Genomic DNA, 24,357 nt, shown 5'->3' on the forward strand with positions numbered 1-24,357 from the left:
ATGAGATCATGCATCTTGCCCAAATCAAGGAGCGCTGACACATCCCCGCACTCCTGAAACCTCTGATCTGCAAAACAAACACACACCACGTGAGAAACTGAGCAGGCTGCTCACCACCCAACCATGACATCTACGGGATGTGATCCCGAATCAGAAGATGTCCCCTCCGAGCCACGAGCTGAGTCAGATCCAAACCAGCCTGGTGTCCCATACCACCAGGTGGCGCTGTGAAGCCCTGGATCTGCCATTGGGCCTTGGGCTACGCTAAGATGCAGGCGCGCGTCCGCGACTCAATAGCACCTGGGAACGAAACTTGCTCCCAACTGCACACTGAGAACTGAACCCCCTGGGCCCCTTTTATAGACTCGGGCCCCAAGCGCCAAAAATAGCGAAGACCTATAAATAGTTCGTACCCTTGCCACTCAACCCGAGAATCAAGCTTGCCTAGCTCTAAGCCTCCCCAGGCTAACCTGAGCTAGTTCTGTGTACCTAGTACACGTCAGATACCAATCCGTGCACATGACATACTCCCCCTCCTCTAAGAACTCACTCCTGAGTCCGCGAAAAAACCCGAAAATGTTCTCTGGAGGTTTTGTAATGTCTCCCATGTTGCATCCTCCTCAACACGATCCTTCCATTTGATCTTGTATTCCGTGATAGAGCAATTACGAATCTGTCTGTCACGAAATTCAAGAATACACTCAGGTTCGTAAGGAATAAAAGTCAAATCGGTAACTTCTATTATCTCGTGAGGAGAAACAAGTTGATCATCCGCACCTAAAACTTCTTTCAGTCTACTGACATGAAAGACCGGATGAACTTTAACATCAGGAGGCAATTCTAGTCGATATGCAACTGGTCCAATTCTTTTAATGACCTTGAATGGGCCACACTATCTGGGGGATAATTTCGGAACCAAACCAGTACTTAGGCTCTTGGATTCCTTGGGAATTCGTAAATATACCATCGTTCCTTCAGAGAACTCTCTAGGTGAACGATGTCTATTAGCATAAAATCTGTCCCGATCTTGGGCACTTCTAATAGAGTCTTTGGCAAACTGCAACATTTCCTGCATATCTAGCAAGAAGTTCTTAGCAGCATCATTTTGAATTCCTTTTAACCCAACCATAACTGGTGACTTAGGTTGAAACCCATACATAAGCATAAAAGGACTGTAACCAGTACTAGAATGCTTTGCACTGTTGTAAGCAAATTCTATCATAGGTAGATAATCTTCCCATGAAGACTGTCTCTAGATACATATGCCCGAAGCATGTCTTCAACCAACTGTTTGACCTTCTCTGTACTGCCATCGGATTGTGCATGATCCGAGGAACTCATACTTAGAGTAGTTTCTAATTTCTCAAATACAAGTTTCCAAAAGTTACTTGTAAACTTTGAGTCCCTGTCACTGACTATGTCAGAGGGCAAACCATACAACTTAAACAAGTGGTCCACAAACTCGTGAGCCAGCTGAACAGCTGAAATAGTTGTTCTAGTAGGTAAGAATCTAGCCATTTTTGTCAAACGGTCGACTATGACCCAAATGGCGTCATGACCCTTGCGCGTTCGAGGTGAACCAGTAATAAAATCCATGGAAATACTTTCCCATTTAGTACCTGGAATTTGTAATGGCTGTAATAAACCCGCGCTTCTAAGGCATTCTGTCTTAGTAACCTGACAAACTCGGCAACCTACTACATAGTTCTCAATAAATGCATGCATCTTAGGCCAATAAAAGGTATGCTTCACAAGAGACAGAGTCCGATGTATACCTGGATGTCCAGCACTAGGAGCATCATGACACTCCCAGAGAATCTTGGATTTAAGGTCCAGAACATCAGGCACACAAATCTTTTCATTCCGGAACAGCAAGCCGTTCCTAATCATCCACTGACCTCCCGCCGCCTGTACTGTAGGTGGCACAATCCCTGAGTCCTGGTCAACCATGGAGCTCCCATCCTGGACTCTCTGCCAATAAGAACTGAAATGACTATCAGTTGCGTATAGCGCTCTCAAGGATTGAAATAGGTCTGAGGATATTTCCGTAAATGACAGAGCATTTACAAACTTAACTCGACTTAAGGCATCCGCCACACTATTCAACGAACCCTTACGATAACATATTTCAAAATCAAAATCCTGCATTAATTCTGCCCATCTAGCTTTCCTTCCCCTCAATTCTGATCCATCACACACATACTTAATTGACTGATGATCAGTCAATACAAGGAACTTTGAACCATACAAGTAGTATCTCCAAACCTTAAGAGCATACACTACAGCATAAAGTTCCTTCTCGAGTGTGGGCCAACGATATTGAGTGTCGTCAAGCTTCTTGCTCTCAAAAGCTACAGGTCTGCCCTCTTGGAATAGAGCTGCCCCAATCGCATAATCACTCGCATCGGCCTCTAAAACATAAGGCCGGGTAGGATCGGGTAATGCAAGAACGGGTGCTTTCTTGATAGAAAACTTCAAGGTTTCAAAAGCCTTGTTCATTGCATCATTCCAAGAGATTGGCTGAGTAGACCTGCGTCCACGACCTTTCAATATGTTTGTCAAGGGTGCCGTGATATGTGAATAATCACGCACAGACTTCCGAAGAAATACCGTAAATCCGAGGAAAGAACGAAGTTGTTTCACAGTCTGAGGGATAGGCCATTCTAAAACCTTCTGAATACGATCCAGATCAATGCTAATACCTTCAGAAGAAATCTTGTGTCCTAAGTAAATGATCTCCTTCATAAAGAAGTCGCATTTACTCATCTTGGCATAGAGCTTATGCTGTCTTAGAATAACTAAGACAATCCGGAGGTGTCCTATGTGATCCTCAAGCGTTCGACTATATACCAAGATGTCATCTAAGAACACTACAACAAATTTGCCCAGAAAATCCCTGAACAAATCGTTCATCATCTGCTGAAATGTGACAGGAGCTTTGGTCAAACCAAAAGGTAATACAAGAAACTCGTAATGACCATACCTAGTTCGGAATGCGGTCCTATCTATGTGTTTAGCATAGATACGGATTTGGTGATAACCCATACGCAAATCAATCTTAGTGAAATACTTCGCTCCGGCCAAACGGTCTATCAAATCATCGGAACGAGGTAGAGGGTATCGATTCTTAATTGTCACTTTATTTAATCGTTTATAATCTATACACATTCTCCAGGAAGAATCTTTCTTCTTTCTTAGGAGGACAGTTGCACCCCAAGGTGATTTACTTGGGCGGATATAGCCCATATTCAGATAATCCTGTAGCTGGATAGGTAACTCATCCTCCTCTACCTGGCTCATCCTATAAGGTGGTACACTGATAGGTTGAGCCCTTGGGACTAAGTCTATGCGATGATCTATTGCCCGTTCTGGAGGTAAACCTTCCGGGAGTTGAGCAGGGAATACATCCTTAAAACTATCTAACAACATTCTCAATTCACGGTGTTCAAACACACTTAATTCATTCTTGTTAATTACAGAGACAACAAATGAAGAAAGCGGAATCAAAACACACTGATAGATATCATAATGAGAAGTGTTTAATATATTCCGAAGCTGCATCGCAGATACAATAGGTCCCTGAGAAGAGGGAATTTTATTACACTGAATACAAAATTGGGTGTCCTTATCTACAAAAGAAAGTGTATGCTCCGTCCATCCAATCTGAATATTGTGGGTTTTAAACCACTCTATTCCGATCAACAAGTCTACATGCTCCAGGTGCATAACATAACATGTAAGAGCCCCTGTGTAAGCTTGAATCCGGATGGGAAGCGCTTCAACCTTGAGATCCCAAAACTGCTTCCCAACTGGAAGCTGCACCTCATAGGTGTGATCGCTAGGTACTATGGACAGCCCCATCTTCTGCACAAATTTGTAATTAACAAAGTTGTGAGAGCTGCCCGGATCAAAGAGAATGTGAACCTGTTGGTCCATAACTTCTCCATAAACTTGGAAAAGATCATGGGAACCAAACAACGAAGTATTGAAAGTGCAATTACAAGAAAGGGGGCAGGTAATGACATTTACAGAAATACCTGTCATCGAGACTTGGTTCGCTCCCTTGGCTTTGGTACCTGTACCTGCCTAGAGCTTCGGTCCAAGCACCAACTTTTGGTTCTTGCACTTTGGACACTCATTCTTGGTGTGGCCCCGCTCCTCGCAATATAACGTCCTTCTTTCTTGAGCCTCAAAGTACGAAGGAAACGGGCTTTACCATTCTTTGCTGGAGTCAAGTTCTTCTTGGAGGCATTGTCCGTAGACTTCGTCTCCCCAGTACCAGTCGTAGGCTGAAAGAACTTGCGTTTGTTCTTTCCACTCGTGTCGGAAACTGTAGTTGCTTTGGCACCAGCCATGGTATCATCATAAATGCGCGCATAATTCATGGCCTCCTGCAACGTTGTGCATTTGTTGTTCTTTATTTGCATCTTGTATGAATCTGGCAAACCATCCACGAAGAACCCTAACAGGGTCACCGGATCCATCTTTGTGGCCCTGGTTTGCAGATCCCGAAATCTTTGGAGATAAACTTCAAAGGACAAGTTTAACTTTGACATATCGAGGGCTTTAAGCTTGCCAACGATATCATAATCATCCTCCTTCTTCAGGAACTCCTTCCTGAAGACCCCTTCGAAATCTGTCCATGTATCTGGCTTAGGCTGGAGTTCCTTCCACCATAGCAACGCTTTACCTGACATGAAACCGGCTGCAAGCTAGATTTTCTTCTCATCTGGGTATGGGTGGAACTGAAAGTGTACCTGCCACTTGTGTAACCAAGTGTCAACTACCTCCTTCGTTCGAGACTTTTGATCTCCCGGAAAAGGGTCTGGAGTTATATTCGGGCCTAGCACTGAAGCCATGGCATCCACATGCGTGAGTGCCTGCACAGTGCTAGCCAGAAGAGTGAGAGTCGCCTGAATCCCTTGGAGTTGCTGTGTCAACCCCGTTTGATTTGCATTAACCTGCTCGAATTTTCCATCCAGAGCAGTGGTAAATTCACTGAAGGCCTTTTTCGTAATCAGGTTATCATAAAGACCCTGATCCTCCTCTCCCATAGGAGTGTAATCCAAATCCTGCTCTCCCATGGTGAACTCGGGATTTGCAGAATCAGACATAACTGAAATCTGATTTGAATATAAACTGAGAGAAATAACTAACTGAACCGAAGCGAAAAGGAGAATGGAGCAGAGGAAAACCGTCCCAAGAGATGCTGACGGAAGGAGATGCTGAAAACTGGCGAACCCGGAGGCGCAACAATCCTGGAGTCTGGCTGGAATCGATGCCGGATGCAGCGTACGGAATCCTGCAGCGATCCGGAATCCTGCTGACCGTACAGGTGACGCAGCAGTACGGACAACTGACGTGGCTGTACGGTTGCTGACGCGCTCCGTACGGCTGCTGACGCAGTCCGTACGGCGGCTGACGTAAGCCGTTCGGCTACTAACGCAGGCCGTACAGCGGCTGACGGAGGCTGTACGGCGGCTGGCGCAGGTGCACGGATGGCTGGCGCAGGCACAGCTGCAGCTGTACGGATGGCTGGCACAGGCTATCCCGCAACTTGATGGCGCAGTGAAGGCTCTTTGCAAGCTATGGCTGGGGCTGGAACCCTGCCCATCTATATAGGGAACAGGGCAGCCTAATTAGGAAGCCCTGCTTCCAAAAAAGGCCCACGCTCCCAGCTTTGGAGGGTGGTGCTTTTTCGGAAAAAGCAACACAACTTCCAGGGTGGCCGCACCCTGTTCCTACACCTTGCGCCTCTCCCTGCCCTGGCCGAAAACTGTACCAGCCATGGCGTACAATCACCGCCTCCCCCGCAGCCCTTATCAGTCCCTTCGCCTCTCTTTCCTTCTTCTCTGCTCTCTCCCTTCTACGTTTCTCTTTCTCTCAACACCCTTCAGGAATTTCGAAACTCTCTCCTTCCTCCTCCTACCTTTTCCCTACATCCTGACCACCCCTGATAACCCAGGAACCCAGCAGAATTCTCAGCAGCAAATTTCGAATTTTAGGGTATACCTGGAGAAAAAATTTGTCAAAAATTCTCGCATCAGAAGTTCCTACCTCAGGAGCTGGCTCTGATACCAACTGACACATCCCCGCACTCCTGAAACCTCTGATCTGCAAAACAAACACACACCACGTGAGAAACTGAGCAGGTTGCTCACCACCCAACCATGACATCTACGGGATGTGATCCCAAATCAGGAGATGTCCCCTCCGAGCCACGAGCTGAGCTATTGGCACGAACTCCCAATCAGATCCAAACCAGCCTGGTGTCCCATACCACCAGGTGGCGCTGTGAAGCCCTGGATCTGCCACTGGGCCTTGGGCTACGCTAAGATGCAGGCGCGCGTCCGCGACTCAATCCAGGATTAGACCTAGCACCTGGGAACGAAACTTGCTCCCAACTGCACACTGAGAACTGAACCCCCTGGGCCCCTTTTATAGACTCGGGCCCCGAGCGCCAAAAATAGCGAAGACCTATAAATAGTTCGTACCCTTGCCACTCAACCCGAGAATCAAGCCTGCCTAGCTCTAAGCCTCCCCAGGCTAACCTGAGCTAGTCCTGTGTACCTAGTACACGTCAGATACCAATCCGTGCACATGACAAGCGCTTGTCCATACGGTGTAACAGGCTCGTGTCGGTCCGATGAGGTCCTAGTCATACCTGCTCCATCTAGGTCCATGTCTGGAAGCATGATAGAGTCGTCTCGGAAGTCCAGGAGTGGTGCCTGTCGCGTACTCGTCCTGGCGTTGAAGTCCCCAACAAGAACTTCCCTGCGGGCTGAAAGGTCTGTCCTGATGTAAGGGTGCATATGGAGATGTCTCACCCTCTTCTCGTGCCACTCTGGCGAAGTGGGATGTGTCTGGCGGGAAGTAGCATATTGCTATGAAAAGGTCACGGGTGTCTGTGCGTCGGATCCGGACCCACATGAATCGGGAGTGTGCGTCCTTCCTCTTAATGGAGATGGCTCCAGCGAGGGAAGACCTGTACGATATTGCGACCCCGCCTGATTCTCGGACTACTCCTGTATCCCTCGTCTTATCCCTGAAGGCTGACTCCCATCATGTGTAGCCACTGACTATCGGTAGGGGCTCTGGTGTGTCTCCATGTAAAAGACTATGTCTCGTCCTGTATAAGACTCCGAGAAGTTTCATGGGTCTGACCATAAGGTGCCATTACAATTCCAAATGGTGCAGTCTAGGGTCTCGAAAACCTGAGTGGGTACGGGTGGGAGCCCAACGGGTGCTGGTCAACAACCTACCATCTCGGACCACCACCCCCATTTTCCCTCCTTGCGGACAACATTTTGCTACTGCAGAAGAACTCGTCGCTCCTCAATCTGTAGTGGTGTCAAGTCCTCATCCATGGACAGGGTGGGATGCTCTCGTAGAGAGGCTCGGCATCGAAGTGTCGCTAGACGAGCATGTGAATCTCTGAAGCGAATGACTAGGGGCTGCTCTCGGTTGGGATCTCTCCCAACACGCCATGCTCCCTCTATGCCATGGTCGGGGACCCCCATGGTGGTGGTCACAAAGGTAATCGCCTCCTGCATGGGCGTCAAAGTGGTGCTGGTGCTGTCTCGCGTGATCCCTCGTATCCGGATGTTGAGGGCCTTCGAAGCCCTCTGCTGCTCCTCCTGTATGGCAGCTGAAACGGTTGCCTTTGCGGGCTCCCGTTTTGCCACGTCCACCCATCTAGTAGGTTCCTATGTAGTAGGTTGGCTTGTGGAGAGAGGGTGAGTCTAGAGAGAGTGCGTTTAGAGAGAGAAAGTGAGAAAAGTGGTCTAGATAACGTGCGTCTAGAGAGAGAGTATGTCGAGAGAAAAAGCGAGAAAAATATCTCTAGAGAGAGAGTGCATCGAGAGAGAAGGTGTGTCGAGAGAGAGAAAATGAAGAAATTTCTCTAAACAAAAGTGCATCTAGAGAGAGAGTGCATCTAGAGAGAGAACGGTGAGAAAAAGTTCTCTAGAGGGTGCATTTAGAGAGAGAGTGTGTGTGTGTGTCTAGAGAGAGAGTACATCTAGAGAGAGAAAGTGAGAAAAAGTTCTCTAGAGAGAGTGCGTCTAGAGAGAGAAAGTGAGAGAAGTGTTGATACTACCACGTCCCGTCTCTCTTTGAGTGTAGGAGACATTGCATAAGTTTGTGGTTGACTTGCGTCATGTTGTATCCTTGTCCAAGTGATGCATGTTCCAAGTTTTGCAACCTTGTCCCAAGGGATGGAGTCATGATATAACATATGCCAAGGCATGCATCCTTGTTCCAAGTGATTGAGTCATGATATGACCTGTGACCCAAGTCTTGTAAACATGAAGTAAGTAAAACATACCTTCATCTGCTACAGACCTCTTGTGAAGCTTTAAAGGGAACCCGCCGACACCCCATGACATTCCATGAAGGGAAGAAATGCCTGAAAAATGTAGTGAAAGAGGACAGAGTGAAGCCTAGAGAAAGCCAAAGTGAACAGCCAAACTTTTTTTTTTTGAAAAGGGTATATACAAACTCCTCCAAAAGAGTTTACAAAGGCTGATACTTCTTCACTCTGGAACCGTTCACTGGGGCTGGTAGCACCATACTATTCAAAGTGGCCAAATACACACCACCATTAGGCAGAAGTTTGGAGATGAAGTAAGGTCCAGTCCACCTGCTAACAAAATTAGGTTTATGCTTCAAAAACTTGCTGATATACAAGAGAACCAAATCACCCACTTTAAACTCACGACGACGTAGGTTCCTATCATGCCACGCCGGTTGTCTATTCTACCAAACTTCCTGTGCAAGGACGGCCTCTTGTCAGTGCTCTTCTAAGGCTTCAAGATCCCACAGCCGTTCAAGGGTGCAGGCCTCCAAGTTGTCATCCATCTCAGCAATGACCCTAGTAGTCTTCATATGAAATTCATAAGGCATAATTGCCTCCAGGCCATTCACCAATTGAAATGGTGAATAGCCAGTGTTGGCCTTATATGCGGTCCTGTAAGCAAAAAGAGCTGCGGGGAGCAAAATATCCCAATCCTCCAGAGAATTAAGACACAACTGTGTCATGATATGACACATGGTCTTATTGGAGCTCTCATCCAAGGTATTGGCGCGAGGGTAATATGAACTAGATGTCTTGGTAATTAGTTGCATTTGATGTCAGCAATGACATCATTTAGGAAGTGGGTGCCTCGATCGCTCATCAATTCTGTAGGACATCCAAACCTTGAGATGATTTGATCATAAAGAAAAGTAGCTATCACTTGAGCGGGGCATGCCTTTGCAGCCTTGGCCTCAACCCATTTGGTGCCATAGTCTGTGGCAATCAAGGCATATTTGTTCCCTCTTCGAGTGGCAGGAGAGATGGGTTCAACGAATTCCAAACCCCATCTATAGAAAGGGGGCACAGGGCTGAATGGCTTCAGGGGAAGGTACTCACGTCGGGTAGGCTTGGGACCAGCTCATAGACATGAGTCACAACTGCGCACATGCGCATAGCAATCTTGGAACAACTTCGGCCACCACAATCCTACTCGCATTATCTTCCGAGCAGTGGCCTCCAGGGCCATATGACCACCCCCCATGCCTGAGTGAGCCTCATCAAGATTGGCGTGTGTTTCATAAGGGAGCACGCACCACCGAAGGATATGGTCTTTACCTAGCTTGTACAACAATCCAGCAATCAATTTGAAGGGGGCAGCTTGAATGATATGTTTTCTCTTTTGGGCTAGGAATAGCCTTTTAGGAAACTCACCCGTGGACAACAAGTGTACAATGTTTGCATACCACGGTGGAATGGAGTCCACTGCAAACAAGCAATCATCCTTTGTCACTATCACTCCGAAGAGGCTTGCGTCCGGCAATTCATCCTCCACCCTTGTTGGTGCTTCACCCGAAGAGATCCGTGACAAATGATCTGCAGGTTGGTGCAAACATCCTGCCTTCACGACAATGTCAAAGTCGAATTCTTGAAAAAGAAGTATCCACTTGCTTAATCTACCCCCAAGTGTGGGTTTGTTCAGCAAGTCACTTTAGAGCTTGATGATCAGTAATGATAATAAATTTGTAGTGCCGGTACTTTGTCATGGCATAAACCAGGCCTAGGCCCTCGCGCTCCGTGGTACTATAGTTGTGTTCTGCACAGTTTAGTTGTCTACTGACAAAGTAAACAGGAAGGTCCAGTTTGTGCTTCGCACACGGTTGAGCTAATATTGCACCAATGGCCGTCCCACTTGCACCGACATGGACATGAAAAATGATATCCCATTGGGGTTGTCGTAGGATGGGTGCCTTCACTAAACGGTCCTTGAGATTTTCAATTGCCAATCGTTGAGGTGTGGACCATAGGAAGGATTGTTCCTGGCGGAGGAGTTTTGTCAGTGCTATTGCTATGTCGGCATAGAACCAGATGAATCTGCGATAATAACCCACATGTCCTAAAAAGGACTTGACCTCGTGAGGTGTACGAGGAATGGGCAAGGTCAGAATCACCTCCACCTTAGTTGGGTCGGTGGTCATACCCTCGGCCGACACAATGTGGCCTAAGAGAACCCCTCTCAATGCTAGGAAAAAGCATTTGTCAGGATTCAAGCACAAATGGGCTCCATGAAGGAGTATAGAGCATGACCAGCCACTGTCTCCAGTACCCTATCAGTGAAGGGGAGGGGGAACCTATCTCACCTTGTGGCGGCATTCAAACTACGATAGTCCACACAGACCCGAAGCTTGCCCGTCTCCCTTTTGGGCACGATTACAATTCCATTGACCCACTCAGAGTAGTCCACGAAGGAGTATAGAGCATGACCAGCCACTGTTTCCAGTACCCTATCAGTGAAGGGGAGGGGGAACCTATCTCACCTTGTGGCGGCATTCAAAGTACGATAGTCCACACAGACCCGAAGCTTGCCCGTCTCCCTTTTGGGCACGATTACAATTCCACTGACCCACTCAGAGTAGTGCACGGGATATATTAACCCAGCTTGTTCCATTTTGTGGATGTTAGCTTGGACCGCCTTACCATAATTAGGATTCATGCGGTATGGGCCTTTGATCACGGGGTCTACCTCTGGGTATAGGTTGATGCGGTACTCCATGAACTCAACCGGGACTCCCTTTAAATCTTTGTAGGACCAAGCAAATGCGTCGACATATTCCTTCAAAAAATCAGTTAAAGCAGCAAGAAGATACTCATGCTCCCAAACCCATCTTGCTATTTTCAAATGGCGTGGGTCGTCCTCAGTCCCGATGTTGAAGTACCGCCAATCAAGTGCCTGATCCACCTGGGGAACACTTGTGGATGTGGGGTGGCTGGTTGCTCCTTCCCCCAACCCTGCATGTGCGGGAGTGTCTTCGAGGGAGAAGTCCCTGCTTACTTCCCTCAACCAGGATGAAGGGAATGATGCTGATGTGGTCTCCGAGACTGGTTGAGATGTAGAAGAGGCATTAGTAGGGGACTTATTTTTACCCTTTTGTACCTGCTTGAGCATCCCACGGTATGGTAAGCCTTCCACCTCATACGTGGTTCCTGGAACATCTTCTGTCATATTGAGGTCAGCTTCAGAAAGGTACAGGTCAAGCAAGGTAAGGTCCCTAACATCTTCTTCTTCAGGTTCAAGGTGTGTCTGCTGGGTACTCGAGAAAGCTTTGACTCCAGTGTGTATGTGAGTGTGTATGTGAACTACTCCCCGTAGGTGCTCTCCTTGCTTTGGGCTCCGGCTATTTCCAACATCAACATCATGCTTGAAAGTGCTATGTGTCCTTGGAGGAGGGAGTGGCCACACCATTGGTCTCTAGTCGACATTAATCATGGTGTTGGCAAGCTCGGCTTCTCGATCAAATTGATCTGAATAATCATCCACCCAACTAGTACTCTCTAGGTCATCTACCTCACTGTCACTGATCTCCATTCACTGATCTCCATTGTACTATTAGTTTCATGAGTCTGCTTTGCTGTGGTGATTGTGAAGTGGCCTCCATGATGGCTGGTGCTTCCCATGTCGTGTGTCAGCATTGGACCTAGCTCTTGAGGGTGGTGCTGTGCATGTCGTGTGTCAACCTTTGACCTCCCTGCTCATCAGCTCTGGCGACACTGGTGATCTCAACATCAACCTCCGCTGTAGTTGCACGAACCATCCACTAATACATGTGAGGATTGTTTCAGAGACCAAAGGGCATCGTGTGATAGGCGAGCTTACCTAGACCAAGGGTCAAAGATGTAGTAGGGCTTGCTGCTTGCTGGTCCCTCTCACTTGGAGGCTGGTCAGCACCATGATCTAGAGAACTGAGTTCCACCATGTTAACAGATAAGGAGCCAAGGCGCCCATCCAATCTAAGATGACAGCTTCACCCTCATCTTGGTCAGCATGATCCAACAAGTAGGTTAAGCTTTCAGAACCCTCCACCATTTGTGCTTCCTCTCCTCCATCTTGGTCATCTGCAATGGGCCAGTCCCCAAGAGCCCAACGCTCCTCTTCCATTTTAGCTTGCTCTCCAAAATCCTCTTCACCTAGTTTGATGGGTCGGTGCCGTGCTTTTCCTGTGATCATATCTATTTCCAAGGATGTGGATCCTAAGGGCAACCGAACTTCATCTGTGGACCAATCTTGAATGGCCTTCGCTGACCGCAACCATGGTCGACCAAGAAGTAAAGGATAGGTTTGTGCATCCTCGATCATGTCCAAAACAACGAAGTTGGACAAGAATGTCACACTGCCAATCTTCATGTTAACACCCCTGACTGCCCCCATAGGTTTCACTCTGCGTTGATCAACCATGCGGACTTGGAAAGAGACTTCACTGGTCAACTTCAAACCCAATTGTTGTAGTGTACCTTTGGGCATGATGTTCACAGCTGCACCCCCATCCAAGAATACATCCTTCAGCTCCAAGCCATTAATATCCACAGTGAGCCTGGGACTTTGTTCACATGTTAGGGCAGCATCTCCGTCCTGAACCGGTCTAGTCTCTAGTGCTGGCCCGCATTGAACAGGTCCCTTGTGTCGACGCCCTGGCATGCAGTTCAGGAACGCCATGGTTTGGTCCTTGATTTGTGGGGACAACAAACAAAGTTGACGTAGGGTAATGTTGGGCCTAAATTCCATCAAATCCTAGATCAAGGACTAGGGTTGGGTCGTTGCCTTTTGTAACCTCATTCTCCTAGCTTCTGTCTGAGGGTCAAAGCTCACGCGAGGTGAAGGGTCCAAATGTGAATGTCCAGCCATTGACTCATGTGATGTCCCTTCCATCACTTGCTTCCCTTTGTCTTGTGCCGTACCATGTCTCAAATGTCCAGCCTATGGATCATGTAATGTTTCTTCTATCACCTACTTCCCTTTGTCTTGTGCCATACTATGTCTCAATGGCCCTCTTTCTTGGAGAATATTGGAAGGTCCTGGTTATTCCTCCGTACCCTTGTTTTGTCCTAGGGTTGTCACTTCCTTCGCAAACTGCACTGTTTTGAACTTTCAAGAAGGAAATTGAGGTGTGCTTCTCTCCTCCTCGGAACTACTAGTTTGAAGATCATTGATGACGCTCTTGACCACCGCCTGATACCTTGAAGGCATAGATTGGTCGTCGAAAGGTCGGCCACTTTTGGAGCTATTGACGGGCCTGGATGGTTGTGAGTACAACGTCATTAGGTGGCACATACATCTTGGCAGCCAAGACCCTCATCCTTGTGTACATCTCAGAGATGCTTTCCCCAGGCTTCATAGTGTTAGTGGACAACTCCTAGACAATCATATGTTCGAACTTCTCCAATTTGAAAGTCTGATTCCTCCCTTAGAGATGTCCAAGTTTGAAAATGATTAGGGGGAAATTGACTATACCATACATCAGCTGCATCCTCCAATGACGACGGAAAGATGTATAGGAAGACATGCTCGTTCTCCACGCCTTTAGCTTTGCATACTGTGAGGAATTTCCTCACATGAGCTTCCGCATCCTCATGAAGGTGACCTTTGAACTTCTGAGTCTTCATATGGACCTTGTTGAGCAACTCAAGAAGTCGAGCTTTTTCTGCAGGATTAAGAACCACCATCCCCACCCCAGAAGCTGAAACAGGTGAAATAGATGAAGGGCCTCCCGATGGAACAACACTAAATGTGGGTACCAAGGAGACATACGATGGAGAGAGTGATACCCCATGCAGAGGACCACACTGGTGGTGAACTCACTACTGATGTAGCCATAGAGCAATTAGATGGTACTACATCTGTCGCAGGTGCTACCGTTGCAAAAGTAGATGGTGAGGACATAGGAAACATGGGGGTCGAAGAGGATGCAAGGGCAGTTGGGAAAGAGAAGGATGGGGTCAAAGCCATGTATGATGGATAAGTGGTAGGAAAGGACATAGACAGTGGTAATGGCAACGTAGAGGGTAGGGACATGATCTGAGCAAAGTGAGAACCCACAGGCGTCATGGATGTAGAAACTAGACTCAACTGAGTTGGGTTATGCAATAGACGAAATAGTAGCTTGACCACTAGATGTCAAGTTTGGTGCTGAAGTGGGCACTACTAGAGGTGCTGTCTTGACCTTGAAGAGCTCCTGAGGAGCTTTCGTCCTTCGTACTTTCCTCCTTCACTTGCTCTCAGCTTTGTACTTCCTCTTGTCTAGAGTCCCGATCTGACCACCAGGGATCTTGTTGGTCTAGATCGATGAGAGTTTCGATGAAGTTGCTTGCTCTGGCCACTGCTCCAATGGGTTCACTTTGTGCTCGCCCTGAGGACTTCGCCAACTTTCGTCTCACATAATGCTTTTTGTATCGAGTCTGGTCGGTAGGAGGTCTTCTCTCCACTCTCCTCAAGTACCTCCTAGTTCTCTCACTAGCTCCTTCAAGGGTATTAGAATTACTCGGCATAAGAACTCTCCCCTCAAGGATCCTCAAATGCCACTTCACTCTTGCTACTCAACACCAGTAGTGTCCCACCGTGATTGCCATAAACTGTCTGAGGAGGAGGTCCGCTCACGTCCGGAGATGTTACCGGAGGCCCTAAGGCCACTGATGTGAGAAGCATGAAGTGGGTGATGCGCAGACCTATGACACAACTCTCCCTCAGCTGCACTACACTGCGTAATACGTGAACCTATGACACAACACTAGTTGAAGGTGCTACAGAGTGCTGAGAACTAGAACAGAAAGAACAACCCCAAAAAGGACATAAGAAGGAACATCGCTAATAACAAATAACGGAGAAAGCGGTAGACAAGAGCACAACGCAAGCCGGATAACGGAGAAAGCGGTAGACAAGAGCACAACGCGAACAAGTGTGTATCATAGAATGAAGAGATCCTCATACACTAGCCTCTCCGAACAAAGATCAGAGATCACTCATCCACAACAATGTAACATTAGCAATACACCATAACAATGCAACAGGCGAGCTCGTAGCTCTAGCCTCTCTCCTTCTCACTCTCAATCCCTGTACAATGCTGAATGACTCCCCATCCCCCTCATCTCCCCTCTTCACCCTCACCTTTTGAATGGGAAATTCCCTCCCTCTCTCCTATTGGCTCGCCCCTCATCCTTAGCCATCCTGCCGCTGAGTCTCTTCATGTCTCCTGCAACGGCCAGCTTGCGTCGAGTCAGTGTTGTAACTACTCCATGTGCACCGCCTGCAGCCACCCTGTATCTGACAAGGCACCGCCAGATGAGCATCTATGCCACCCATGAGTTAGGTTTGCAGAGGTTGGCAGAGCATGACTGTGCGACATGAAGACCCTTGACGCATGACCATGTGCTTGGGTGCTATGTCCTCCTGATGACTATGTCCCCATGTGACTATGCCATCCTAGTGACCATGTACTTGTGTCATCTTGCAACCATGTCATCGCCATAACTTGTGTCATCCTTGTGACCATGTCATCGCCATGACTTGTTCAAGTGACTTTTAGTGTGTTCTAGAGTAGTACTATACTACTTTATATCCTAGAGTGCCATGTGTCACTATGGGACTTATCCCATATACATTTGACACTTAGAGTGTGTGCGCCTATCCTATAAAGGCATTGTACTTTCATTGTCATAATCATCAAGCCTCATGCCTTCCTTTATCATGTAAGTACTTTGCTTGGTTGTATATTTCTTTCCCGCATTATTTCATTTCCATTATGCTTTCCTAGTCTTGCTTTTCCTTTCCATTCCATTCCATGTCTTGCATCTTCAAATGGTATCAGAGCTAGACTATCTTCCAAGAGGTTGAGGTAAGAGATTGAGGACATTGAAGCCTCTCTCCCTCATTCCCCTTGGAGGAATGGCTTCTCCAATTCCATCTTGAGCTCTACTCTCTCCACCCTAAGCCTCACCAACAATGGCAACTCAACTCAAGGCTCGTGGCAACTCCAATGGTGTGAGGCAGCTCAGCTCCAATGATTCGTGGCAGCCCCATGCTCAGCTCCTAGGCACCATTCTCTTGGCCTAGTGCCCAGCTCGCAGCAAGCCTGACATTCTGCTCGCTTCTCTGTCCGTACTAGTCGTACGAACAGCCGTACAATAGTACGGACTATTGCGCCGTACAGCCTGCCCGCTCCTCTTCTCTATCCGCTGCTGTTCTGCCCGCTATTTCTTCCTCTCCTACATCTCCATTGTGCCCGCCATTTTTTTCCTTTGCGTGCCATTTCTTCCTCAGCCCTCCATTTCTCCCTTAGCTTGCTTGTGCCCTTTATTCTATCCATCACTCTTCTCTCTCCTAGCTGCCAGCTTTATGGGTTGGCTTTCCACCAACTCTCTCCTTGTGGACAGATTCAAGGGGGACGGATTTCCCACATGGCAAACAAAAGTGCAACTCCTTCTCATGAAGGAGAATGTTTGGGATGCCATTGAAGATGATGAAGCACTTGAGGCATCAACGGAGCTTCAAACACGAAAGATTTGGAAGCAACACAATTTGAGGGCCATCACAATCATCGGGCTTTGCCTAGATGATTCATTGATTCATCACATCGACTTCAAGTCCAAGGCAAAGGAGATTTGGGCATGCCTCGAGAATATATTTCGTAGCAAGATCACCAACTCCAAGGTATTCCTGAAAATGCAATTTTATAAGCTGAAAATGGAAGAGTCTGATACTTTGAGTGTGCATATAGCAAAAATTCAATCTTTAGTTCAACAACTCTCCAATTTGAAGTATTGCCCGGATGACGAGAACAAAATGGCTGTCTTGATGACAAGTATGGAAGGGATTTCTTGCTTTGAGAATGCCCTTGAAGTACTTCGCATTGCATTGACTATATTCGAAGATATGGTGTCTCTGTTTCTTGAAAAGGATTGCCGCAACAAAGAATCTCCATCCTATTCAGCGGATACTACACAGGCACTTGCCTCCACCAGCAAATGGAGACCTAGGCCATCGACTCCACCAGCACGAGGAAAGACATTCAAGCCATTCAAGCGCACTTATTGCAACAAGATCGGTCATACGGAAGGTGTTACCAGAAGCTTGCTCTACAACAATCGAAGGATCATGCTAGTTGGGTGGCATTTGTCACTAGTGATGATGCAGACGAAGATGACCCGTCGACACATGATCATGCTCTTACAGTCTGTCTCCCGCATCTAGAGGATGATGGAGATCATGATTTTACTTTCTAAACCATAATATATATGGGTACTTTGCCCTGGGGTGTTTCCCAAAAATGAATGCAATAAATCATGTGTGTTGAGTCAATAAAGGTCCTCTGCCTTGGATAGTCCTCCTAAAATGTATTTCGTTTATATTTTTGGTGTGTGGCTCCATGTTCCTCATTAGTCTTTGGAGCCAGGTGGGGATGTACTGTGGGAGCCATGTGTTTTTGGCTTTGATAGGTCTATTTGTTGGTGCATTGGTCTCCTAGACCTCTAAGTACAATGCTGTCACGAGAGCCAATGGAGGGCAAAATGGTTCTGCGCTCCTTGGGTGACGTAGAAAGTGGAGTGTAATAGGACACGTTATTATGTGATGTGTCATTTCCATGTCATCTACTATGAAACCATGGTAATAATGGTGTTCAAGGGTGAATTGGTATACTAACTCCATAGTTCATCACTCGCTTTTCCAACACAATGCACACAATAATTTTCCAGCATAAGCATTTTGAGATGATAGCATCAGGCTCTCCTACTCTTTTGTCCTTTTATTATATTTTCTTTAATATCTTTTGGTGTGTCAAAACACCCCTTATGCGGGCACCATTAGACCTTTCTACTCTCCTTTGCACTCACATGGCCCATTTTTTAGCAAAAATTATTTTCACAGGTGTACTTCTGCTGCAGACTTTATGATACACCATTTGTTATTCTCTTCATGCCTGCTGTTGTGTTTGGAGTTTTGTGTTTGGATTGGTGTCAATAATAGAGTCTTAGCTTCAGTTGCCTGGAAGAAGTGTATATTTCAAATTCAAAAGGAATAAAAACGATAATGAGAAGATAAAAGTTTTGGTTGCTGGAGGTGCCATTCCTCTTTTGTAGGAATTATTGCCAGTTAAAACTATTTTCCTGCTTCCAGGATACTGAGCAAGAATATAGAAAATCGATGCCTTTGATGGGAGGAATCTACTGAAAGGTCACTTCCTATTTGGCAGGTTGCACAAGCCTTTCTGCGTTGGCTGACAGGACCGAATGCAGAACTTCCCTTGTGGTTTGTCTCAGAAATGCCTAAACCTGAAACAACAATAAGACTAGAGTTCTCATCTCTACTTGGGCCACTGTTTTTCATGTGGGTCATCCAGCTTCTGTTTCCTGTGAGTGTTACTTTTGTGCAAAGTTGTGGTGTTAATGAGACTGGTTTCCTATAATGACAATCACAATAGCACATGTAATGTTTGAGTATTAGAGAACATGCAAGCATCCTGAAATTAATCCATACAACATCAATCAATGGTATTCAACAAACCAAACTTTTGCATTTCTTGCAAGCAGAAACTCTAACCTGCCTTTGCAGGATTTCCTTTTTAAACAAATTATTGCATTCACAAGACCGGCAACAAACAAATACATTTGGTCCAGTAAACCATATGAATGCAAGAGCACCAGAATGTGCTTAAGTCGGAAAGTAAATCATAACTGAAAGTAAGAAGAGAATTGTGTATTTGCCTTATCATATCCCTTTTGATCAAGCTGGGTCGGCATCAAGCCACTATTTCATGTCCCTTCACCTCCCCAGCCTCTCCTGCTCTGTACATTCCTTGCCTCCTTCTCTTTATTTCTGTACAAGCTTTCCCCTGCTTCCTTCTGTGTACTTTTTATGTTTTTCATGTTGCTATCAATCCCCCTTCCTCCTCCTGCACCTAAACCTTACCTGCCCTCCTCCAAGATCATCCTCTCTTTTTTCAGTTCCATACTCTTGCAAGGGTTGTTTGAGAGACTCTATCTGCTGCCTTTTTGCCTTGCATGGAGGAGCTAAAAGTTTCTGAGGCTCTGCCTTGTTACTCCCCTTTGGATCCGTTTTTTTAATTTGTTGTAGGCAGGTGCCTCAGAGCATTCTCTTTGCTGAGTGTTGTTTTGAAATATTAATTGTCAGTGGATTGCCACCCTTGCTCATCTTTGAGTCGCATGTCAGGTGATATGCAATTGAGACCTGTTGTTGATACCTTGTTCTTGGTCCATCATCCTTATAGCTTGTTCTTTCACATGTATGGAATCCCCCCTCCACTGCAAGAAGAACCTCCATAGACTCCTAGATCACCGCATGCGTAATACAGGATTCAGTAGTTGTATGGAGATTATAAAATCTGCACTTGAAGAAAGGGGGTCCAAGTTCCAACAAATCCTTGGCGTATGCCTAAAAGCCATCGATCCAAGGACTCGGAAGTGGAGGATCAATGAGTTAGGATTTATCAAATGAGTATCATCCCTGTAGGGGAGATATATCTAGTCAAGTAGTGGTCGAGTTGAAAGAAACTCAAAGGGCCGAGAAACTCAATAGCCAAACAGGAAAGCATGTTCCTGGCTAATTTCATGGAAGGCTCAGAAGGAGACAATATTGTGCAAGAAGACCCATATACCCAAGTCTACCAGTTAGGTAACTCACATACTTTTATCTCCAAGTTTGTACAAGGTTTTGATTTGGGAATCGAGGAAAACCCTCGTGCAGTGAAGGTAAGTCAAAGAGTAACACGTCGGTTTATGAGGACTATTCATGGAATATCAAGATGTCTCCACATGGGACCTCCTAAGATTTTCCAACATTGTATTCCTATGGTGCCATATGCCAAACAATACACAAAATGAACCCAATATATGCAAAAGAGTAAAAATGAGCTTGGCCAACTTCTATGAGATGGCTTTATTTAAATGCAGTCGAAAGGAGTAAGTGCTCTTCCGTATAGTGGTGGTCCTTTAGAAAGTGAAAAGCTACAAGTCTATGTAGATTATAGAAAGACATGCTCTGACGATTTCAGATCCCCTTCCCATGGCCAAACTCGAGGGTTAGTGCTTGACAGGACCCCAAGACCAAGTCTTCTTTTAGTCTGTCATTTGTCCAGTTGAGATGTACGACAGTCCCTTATGGGGTCGGGTCTATCTGAGACCCATCTGAGATAGATTGGTTCCGCATCAAGAGACTATAGGTGCTTCTTCCTGCTCAAAAGATTTGTAGCAATCCATCGGTCCCACATCATATCCTGTTAGTAGAGTTTGGGGCTACACCTCTACAACTGACGTAGCCTTTCGAGGGGTCACATACCTTCACAGAGTCAGGAACTTTGTGCACCATGACATTGAGATGGCACATGCTACCATGGCTGGGCTTGAGTAATAAAGTATCCTCAGTATCTTCAGTATTTCTAGCATTTTAGCATTATGCCTTAAATACTTGAGTCATTAGATACTTCAGTCATTTCAGGGTTTCTAGCATTTCAGCATTATACCTTTGTTACTCCACTCATTTCATTTATGTCATTTGCACTTTAGGCAGGGTGTACTAGACACCTCTGATTTCCCTACAAGGTTGTATTTTATGATTTATTCAGATTTTGGTCTCATAGGTCTTTTTGGTATTTTGTAGATGTTAGTAGAAATTTCTTTCATTCATTCTCTCCTTCACTCCTTTCTTCTCACTTCTCCTCCCTCTCACCTCACATGCGAGCAGGCCTTGGGACACCTGACCTCATCTGAGGCGCATCGCATCTCACGTCGGATGACACAACGACGTAAAAAGCGGACTTCTCTGACTCGTAGGATTGATGAGGTGGTTGGATCTTTTCGAGGGGGAGACCCAACTATCGATTGGGGACTCCTATCAGAGGGGAAACAGCCCATTCCCATCACAGACTGAGAGATTCGGCACAGATATGCATGCTCCTTATACGACTCCCCAGGTCAGATGCCACCAAATATGCCCTCTATGCCCAGACCCACTACTTGTCACTTGTTCACTGCGCAGAACGTGAGGAATGCCCTTCTTCATTTGCACAACCATAGAGCACTAGACCATGAGGGGCTACGTACAGAGCACTTCACACATGGAGAGGAGGTCTTGGCCCCAGTTCTAGCACAGCTGTTCAACCATGCAGTATGTCGCAGATTCCCACCTACTTGGAGCACTACCGCCATTATACCGATACATAAGGCAGGGGACCCCATGGATATTGGGAACTACCGCACTCTCATGATTGGCCACACTGTGGCTAAGATTTATGGATCGATACCGGAGAGGGCGATCAGTAGTTATACAGAGGACCATGGATAGCGAGCTCTTGGGCAAGCAGGCTTTCGGAGACAGCACTCCACACTTGACCATATCTTTACCCTGAGAGTCATAATCGAGGAGGCGAAGTCGAGACGCCAGAAGGTCTACACTTGCTTCGTGGACTTTCGGAAGGCTTTTGACACAGTCCCTCGCTCTCACCTAATCAGGCGACTACAGGAGCTGCATCTCCCAGAGGTCATGATCTGGGAAGTGATGAGTCTATACGAGTTTGTCAAAGGGCGAGTCCGTGTTCGTAGGGGGCTATCAGATTGGGTTGAGAGCACCATAGGGGTGAAGCAGGGTTGCCCCCTCTCACCGACTCTCTTTGGGCTATACATGGATGAGATCACATCCTTTGTTGATCGCCTAGGAGGAGAGGGCTCCCTATTGGCTGATTTGCTGGTATAGATACTACTATATGCAGATGACATAGTCCTCATTTTGTCCTCAGCTGAGGGTTTGCAGAGGGCGAGTCAGCGTTCCTAGGGGGCACCATAGGGTGAAGCAGGGTTGCCCTCTCTCATCGACTCACACGGAAGATATAGTTCCCCGACCAGGTTTGCATTGGGCTCTACCTGATTGAGATGCGGAGACACAGAGATTCCCTTGTGCAGTAGGCCAGAGATTCAGCTACAATCGATGCCTCATGACACTGAGCTAGACTGAGCACAGACACACGTCACTGATTTTTATGCATCCGAGCCAACACCAGATGAGATCGAGGGGGAGGAGCTCGAGGAGACGAGAGCACTATGGATCAGCAGTGAGACCCGTCACCAAGATATGGCTATACGAGAGACGCGGAGACCACACACGACACGTGGGGCGACCAGAGCACGCACGATTGAGGTTTGACCTATCTCAGCCCTCCTCAGAGGGGACCACCAATGAGGCATTAATCTCGATGTAGCCCATCGGATACAGAGATCCAGGAGAGCGCGCCCCCCGCCACCGCAGGAGACATCCCAACAGACACAGATACATGAGCTCTTTGCATCACATCAGAGGGCCATCAGGGAGCCGGGCTATATAAAGCCTCCGCATGTACTTGGAGCTCTGGTTATGTGCAGTTGATTGCTCTTTTTTCCTACTATATTTTGTACTAGTTGTACTAGTTTTTTGCATTCTTAGCCCTTCGCACTCAGCAAGGGCCTTAGTGAGCCCTTTGCTTGAGCCCATAGTGGCTTGTATGGGTTACATATATCTTGTATCTTGTCTCATAGACCCGCGAGGTCTCTTGAAGACCTTAATACACCATTGTTTCTTTCTTTGTCTCTCCCTTCTCCTCGCTTCAGGAAGATTGTATTCCCAATGCCATTCTCATTTCCTTTTCATATTTGTAAATGGGATGTAGTAGCAAGGGGTGAATACAACCGGAACATGTGGGTCATGAGGTCTTGTGGGTGGAGGCCACCCTCAAGACCTCATGACCAACATTGGGCTTCCCCTTGAGCTGTGTGGGTCATGAGGGCTTGAGGGTGGAGCGCCACCCTCAAATGAGAGGGTAGGGAATGCATGGCCCCCCTCTACCCTCTCATTTGATGAGCTACAGCGGGGGAGGACTATAGCAATAGACCCTTCTTTGAAGGTTGAGGTGACAAGGGGATGGGAGGGCAAAGCCCATACCCTCCTAGTTATTCTAGGCCCTTCTTTTGTATTCAAAATTACATGAATACAAAAAATGGGTGGAGCAACGACATCTTCCCCTTCGTTCAATGTTGGCCTCCAGTACCTTGTCTCTTCTTTTATTTCTAGGCTGGTCTGATTCCTTTCATTAGCCTGAATCCTAGGGTGTAATCCTACTTACACTTGCATGTTGGTCCCTCCCAAGCCTAGAAGTGAAGAGGAGGGTAGGGGGCAAAGAGATTAGCAAGAGGATTGTCTCTCCTTCTGCAACCTCTTGGATGGGCTGCTTTTGCTGCCTCCAACTATTCCTTTACAGCCTTTCCTCTACTTTTGTGACTGCTATTTCTTTGGTTGGTGGGTGCATTGTTTCTTCTTGTTTCAAAGCTGGTTTGGATGACCTTTGAGGTGATTCATAGAATAGATAATCGAGGGTGTTCATTGCAGCTATATATACCTTTGTAAGACTGGAATATATCCAATCGTACAAATTCAGACTTTTGTTGTTCTAAAGTCCAAAATCCTACAAAGCAAATAAAATAGAAAACGAAAAGAGGAGAAAATGAGGTAACAATAAATTTTTTAAAAGATAGACATACTTAGCAAGAAAAGCAATGCTTATGTTGTCATCACCGCCCTAGCATAAGCAGCTGTATTGGATTTCGGAAGGGGGTTCATTGTCACTTCCCCACTTGTGATTCCCTAAATGATGAGGACATGGGCGAGGATGACCTGTACCGAACATGGGGATCTGATGGAGGCTATGTGGGCTGAGAAAGGAGATGTGGGGGCGGAACTGAGAGAAAAGAAGTGGCTGCTGTTGTAGAGCTGCTATCTGAGAACATAGATTAGCTGCTACAGCAGGCTTCTGCTGTGCCTTAGATGGTGGACAGTATGGGGCAGTAAATGTGGCCTGCTATGGGCTTTGTATAGGTTGTGAAACAGGTCAGCAGAAGGCTCTGCTAGTCAGCAGTCTGCAGCATCAGCGTCGGGGCCTGTCAGGGTCGACCGTACAGATCTCTATGGTCATCTGTACAGATTGGTCAGGAAGATGTAGGGCAGGATCACTGGATTTGCTTGGCTGCTGCAGGGGTCT

At 46.8% G+C, this 24,357-nt stretch overlaps 1 protein-coding gene across 1 annotated transcript in view; it reads left to right on the forward strand.

Moving 5' to 3' along the window:
• The window catches only part of LOC147885555 (ABC transporter A family member 8-like), a 100,234-nt gene that overhangs the window by 11,167 nt on the left and 64,710 nt on the right, over positions 1-24,357 (forward strand). The window contains exon 6 of the mRNA XM_087396092.1: positions 18,532-18,690. Coding sequence (XP_087252218.1) covers positions 18,532-18,690 — 159 coding nt within the window. The remainder of the gene's footprint in view (positions 1-18,531; positions 18,691-24,357) is intronic.

This window comes from Dipteris shenzhenensis, chromosome 25 (genome assembly GCF_047967505.1).
Source record: "Dipteris shenzhenensis isolate YYH24624 ecotype China chromosome 25, Dip_SZ_1.0, whole genome shotgun sequence".
Classification (NCBI taxonomy): domain Eukaryota; kingdom Viridiplantae; phylum Streptophyta; class Polypodiopsida; order Gleicheniales; family Dipteridaceae; genus Dipteris; species Dipteris shenzhenensis.